At 43.4% G+C, this 5,260-nt stretch overlaps 1 protein-coding gene across 1 annotated transcript; it reads left to right on the top strand.

The window, feature by feature from the left end:
* Window positions 1-2,019: 2,019 nt before the first annotated feature.
* RB195_017039 (uncharacterized protein) lies at window positions 2,020-2,220 on the top strand (the record flags this gene model as incomplete). The annotated part of the gene is made up of 1 exon (XM_064183852.1): window positions 2,020-2,220. The coding sequence occupies one exon, from the start codon at window positions 2,020-2,022 to the stop codon at window positions 2,218-2,220; it is 201 nt and encodes a 66-aa protein (XP_064039733.1).
* Window positions 2,221-5,260: the final 3,040 nt, after the last annotated feature.

Below are 5,260 nucleotides of genomic sequence, written 5' to 3'. Positions count from 1 at the left end.
CATGAATTCCAAGGGTTTAAAGTGAGTTTCGTACGAAAACAAGAGATAACGTCATCAGAGAGGACATTCTAGCTGTCTATATCTGTAGTCCTACATTTTTTGGCGATTATTTGTGTAAGCTTCGTCATCTTAATCAATAATATGGATCGATGCAGTTCAGTTCTACCGTCTTCAATGGTAAGTACCCCACTGCTTGATTACTTTGCTAATGTTAACAGAAATTCTCTCCTTTTCTTGAAATCTTTCTCCTATAGTTAAATTTTCATATCCAGGTCCAATTTTTAAGTAGATTTTTATTAATCGACGTGGAATTCACTGGAATCAACACATTTTTCGAATATTAATCTCGTGTAAGCGAAAGATCCAGAGTTTTACTTTACATAAATCACCAGAGATCAACGATGCTGCCCTAGTTTCAAGGAAAAGTAAAATTAGATAAGCTCTAGACTTATAATGTGTTTTAAACGACAACTGGATAAGTGCCGTTAGCTGCGAGTTTCGAAATGCAGGAAGGAATGATCGTCTTCTCCCTGGTTCTTCACGAGGCCCTTCGAAGAAAAATGTGCTTTTTTGTCCAGCAGAACCCAATCCGCAACGTTCCATAGATGCGTCCGACCACATGCACTCGTCTGACTGCGCTGAAGAGCAGATGAAAAGTGATCGACCACGTAATTAAAGGCAACGTATCAAGAAAGTCACGTGGTTGGGAAACGTGTGAAAAAAATGTAGGGTTCGGAGCGTACATTGCAAATGTGAGTGTAGCTTCGCCCAATTCCCTCTAATCGCCCTGAAAATAGCGTGGAAAATCATTTGTTCCTACGAGACGCGTACGGACGCCCCGCTCTTATACACGCGCCGCGTCCGCGAGCGAACGGTTGAAGATCAATGAGGTCTACTCAGTGCACTGTTCGTGTAAAACCTATGAATAAGCTGCAAAGGGGTCGGTACGTGTACAATGGGGAGCGTTGTTACGTATCTCGTAGGAGCAAATGCCGTTCACACGCCTTTTTTCAGGGAAATTAGGTGGAATTGAGCGGGATCACGATCATATACGTGATCCACACTCCGAGCTCCATATTTTCTAAAAGGTCTCGCAACCATTGCACATCAGCTTCGTGATACGGTGCCTTTAGCCAGTGTATGCGAACGTAATTTTTTTTCTACTATTAGAATACCACTCGTTGACACTGGTGCAGGAATTCTCTCGCTATGAATAAGAGTAGATCCGAGGCTTTTTTTCCATACATTGTTCGCTTTAAAGGCACCATACCACGGATCTGGGGTGGAACGGAGTTCAGGTGGAGTATCTGTATACGGGATCGTAGATTATGGAGACCGAGGTGGCTCCGCTCACCTCTCCCTGGATCACTGCAAGCAGCCGGCCCCCGAATGCTGTTTTGTACTATGCCTTCTATTGCAGCGTGCCACCCTTGCACGCGTAGCGTCCCCTACTGCCTATCAGGGCAGTGCGAATTGATTTTCGACGAATCGCAGGACGGAGGCGGCGCAAGAAGTGGTGCGTTGCAATATATGGCATAGTACAAGACAGCATTGTGGAGGCGGCTGTTCGCAGTGATGCAATGAGAGACGAGCGGAACTGCCCCCGTCTCTAATCTACGACCCCGTATACGAATACTTCACCTGAAATCCGCACCACCTCAGGTTCGTGGTATGCTTCCTTTAACTATGTTATCTCAGATAACTGAGAATCGCTTTTATACGGTTCATTTTTGTCTACGAGTGCATATCGAATTATCAATTAGGGACATAGTACAAATCAAAAATGATGTTTTTGAAGATGTTTGAGTACTTTTAGATAGTCGTAATTCTACAATTCACGTTCCTGTTCAATCTTATTGGATCTATTTCCTTGTTTATCTCATAGAATCTCTACCGATGGACTACGATCTACACCAATTCTGAGGCTGTGCGGTAAGTCATGGTGATTGCGACGATTGTCAGAACCAACACCCATCCTAAATTCCACATCCACTGACCTAAATTTCAGATATTGTCAGCATGCACTTGTGCATTCGTATTCTTTACGGCAATATTCTTTGCAAAAATGCCACCGAAAAGAACAACTCCTCATGGAGTTCGTCCAGCGGAGCGCGACCGCCAACGGCACCTAAAGAGGCTTACCATCCGCCTAAAGCTTTAATGGAATCTCCACCAGCGGCTCCGTACGTGTTTCGATTTATGCAGATAGTGAACGTCTAACAAAACCTTTTTAAAACATTCTGTAGGATAGGTGAAGGGGAGTGTCAGCAAGCGGTAGCTTCCTCATTTCGCAGTTCTCTTAAGGGAAAAGCTAGTAGTTGATTCTGAATAGCAACGGAGAATGGGATCTACAAAACCTCTGCCTCTCCAGCGCTGCTGTTTGATAGTCTATGTAAATTTTGGAAATCAGCAGCTGCGCTGGCTCTTGGTCTAACCTTAACTGCGCTAATGTGTACGATTGTCATCTTCTTGGCCAGAGAATTTGTTTATTCATAGTATTTTCTGATCTCATAAAAAGATAAAGGATAAAGTTACTGGCGTATCAATCTATTCAGGATGCGCCAATGCGTTTTGCAACTCGTTGAGGTTTTGGAACGTGGTTGCCTAGAACTATTCTAATGCCTGTTCGCAGCTCACTATATAAAAACCACCTCTACATCAGTTATAAAAATCTGTTGACACTAATCTGAGGTGGTACGGGTGGTTTAAGGTGGAGTATTCTTATAAGGGATAGTAGATTATGGAGAGGCGGGTGATTCTGTCTATTTCTTCCTAATTGCCGTAAAAAACGGCCCGGAAGATACGGCTTCAGAGGTTCTGGCGCACTATTTTCTACAGGGAGTTCGACTGGAGCGCGGCAGCCTTGTAAGGCACCGAATTTTCCGGGCCGTTTTTTACGGCAATTAGGAAGAAATAGGCGGAATCACCCTCTTCTCCATAATCTACTATCCCTTATAAGAATACTCCACCTGAAATCCGTACCACCTCAGTGTCGTGGCGTGATGCCTTTTAGAAGGCTTCCACGTGAAAAAAAACGCGCATGTACGCAAAGTTTTCGAGTTTGTGTTATTTCGATGAGACACTAAGCGAGAAGTCTGTACAATTTTCTACATCAACAGCAAATAGGGAAGTAGTAGACTTTGGAAAACTATTGCTGGAAATCGGAGGAAGCAGTAAAAAAACATAATCATAGGAATAAAAAGATGGGTTCCTCCAACTTTACAACAAAGTGTATGACGTCGTTACTATCATTGAACCACAAATATAACATTGAATAAGTAGGGTCTCCATTTTTTTAAAGACAAAATGTGGGGTTGTCGTTGAACTTCTTGAACAGTCACTATTTTCAAATACGTTTTTTCCCGCCATTTCTTGGAATGATATCTTCCTGGGATGAATTTCACCGCGCCGCGGTAGAAAATACCCAACTTTTAATGGCGGATTAAAATGGCGAATTTTAGCAGTCAGAAAAGTTATGGACGCATTACTGAGGCGGCGTTTTCTACATATAAACAATGTCTGGACTATTTCATTTTTTCAATGAAAAGGAAAGAAAAGCAATGCAGAAGTAGTAGGAAGTTCTACACTTCAACAAATTGAGGGCAATCGCCTGTGCAATCTTCACAAAAGTAGAAGCAACGCCTTATATTTAAGAATTATATTAAAGTTTTGACCTCAGCAAAAAGTGGAAAAAACAAATGGTTTTACTTTGCAAAGAAGGTCTTTTAATTGCCGTTAAAAACGGCCCGGAAGATACGGCTTCGAGCGTTCCGGTGCGCTACTTTCCACGACGAGTTCAATTAGAGCACACCAGCCTTGTGCACGCGCTGCATTTTCCGGGCCGTTTTTACGGCAATCAGGAAGAAATGAACGGAATCACCCCTTTCGCCATAATCTACTATACCGTGTGCGAATACTTCACCTGAAATCCGTACCACTTCAGATTCGTGGTGTGATGCCTTCAAATCCACCGAACATTTCCACTCTCTCGCGCGCCCAAATCAACTTTTGATGCATAGAGTTTTTTTTTTCAAAAAGTCAAGGATATGTTAAATGCATTCGTTGTTCTTGATAAGGAGGATAATAATGCGAGAATTTTTGGAAAAAGTTCTAGAAGCATTTCATTCTGGTGTTGTTGCGTTGAAAAATGTTATGCCATCCAAATAATTGAGCTTTCTGGATTCAGCTTTGCTCTTTTACCCTAGCACTTTTTTCACTCCATATTCCCTTTTCATTGGTTCGAGGGGCTGGTGTAGCGCAGTATGCAGGTAATATGGTGGGGCGCTCAGAAAATACTCGGATTGACTGGGTGCAACCGACAAAACAACACAGGAGAAGTCAGCACAAACCAATAAAAACAAACAAAAAACAAATACGAGTTTAAAACAGAGTGAGGAAGGGACGGAATCCGCCGACAAGGGATTAACGATGCATTGGTGGATTTCAAAGAAGAATCGGAATCTACTAGTTATGTCACTATCAACGAGTGCTGCCGTGAAATGTCCCACTTTATTTCGGAGAAAACTATATAAGAGATATATTTGTAGTTTATGTTTTTGATATATTTCTCTTCTTTCGTACGAGTAAGAGTTTGGCTCCGAGCTATTCTCTGGTCATCCACTTCATCGCATTTTGGAGTTCCTGGATCACTGGTCAACTGGTTTTGTGTAATAACTTGTCTTAAAGGCATCACCCCACGAATCTGGGGTGGTAGGAGTTTTAGGCGGGTAATGCCTATACGGGGCCGTAGAATGTGGGGAAGAGGGTAATTCCGTTCATTTTTTCCTGTATCAGTGTGAACGGACGACCCCGGAACGTTGTTTCTTATGACGTCTTCTACTGCAGCGCGCCACCATTGCGCCCTGCCGCCGTCGAAAACCCATTCGGACGAATCGTTGCGCGTTGCAACAGAAGCCGTCGTAAGAAACAGTTCCGTATACACTGATACAGGAAGAGATGAACGGATTCACCCTACTCCCCACAATCTACGACTCCGTATAGGCATTACCCGCTTGAAACTCGTACCACCCCAGATTCGTGGGGTGATGCCTTTAACTTCTCTCAACTGGCCTTGCCTTGTCTTGTCGGCTGCACACAACTCGCCCGGGTACCCCTTGATGCGCACCCGGTAAGATGTTCGGCTGCAATTGCATGATCGATGTTCGAAACCGCACTGGAGCCGATGGAAGCCTCTCACTCCTCCATGATCGAAAAATTGGCATCATACTGGATTAACTTCATGGTCGTGTGTAAAAAAAAG

This window comes from Necator americanus, chromosome II (genome assembly GCF_031761385.1).
Source record: "Necator americanus strain Aroian chromosome II, whole genome shotgun sequence".
Taxonomy (NCBI): Eukaryota; Metazoa; Nematoda; class Chromadorea; order Rhabditida; family Ancylostomatidae; genus Necator; species Necator americanus.
Note: the sequence above shows the minus strand (reverse complement) of the source record. Positions and strands in the feature narration are given on the sequence as shown.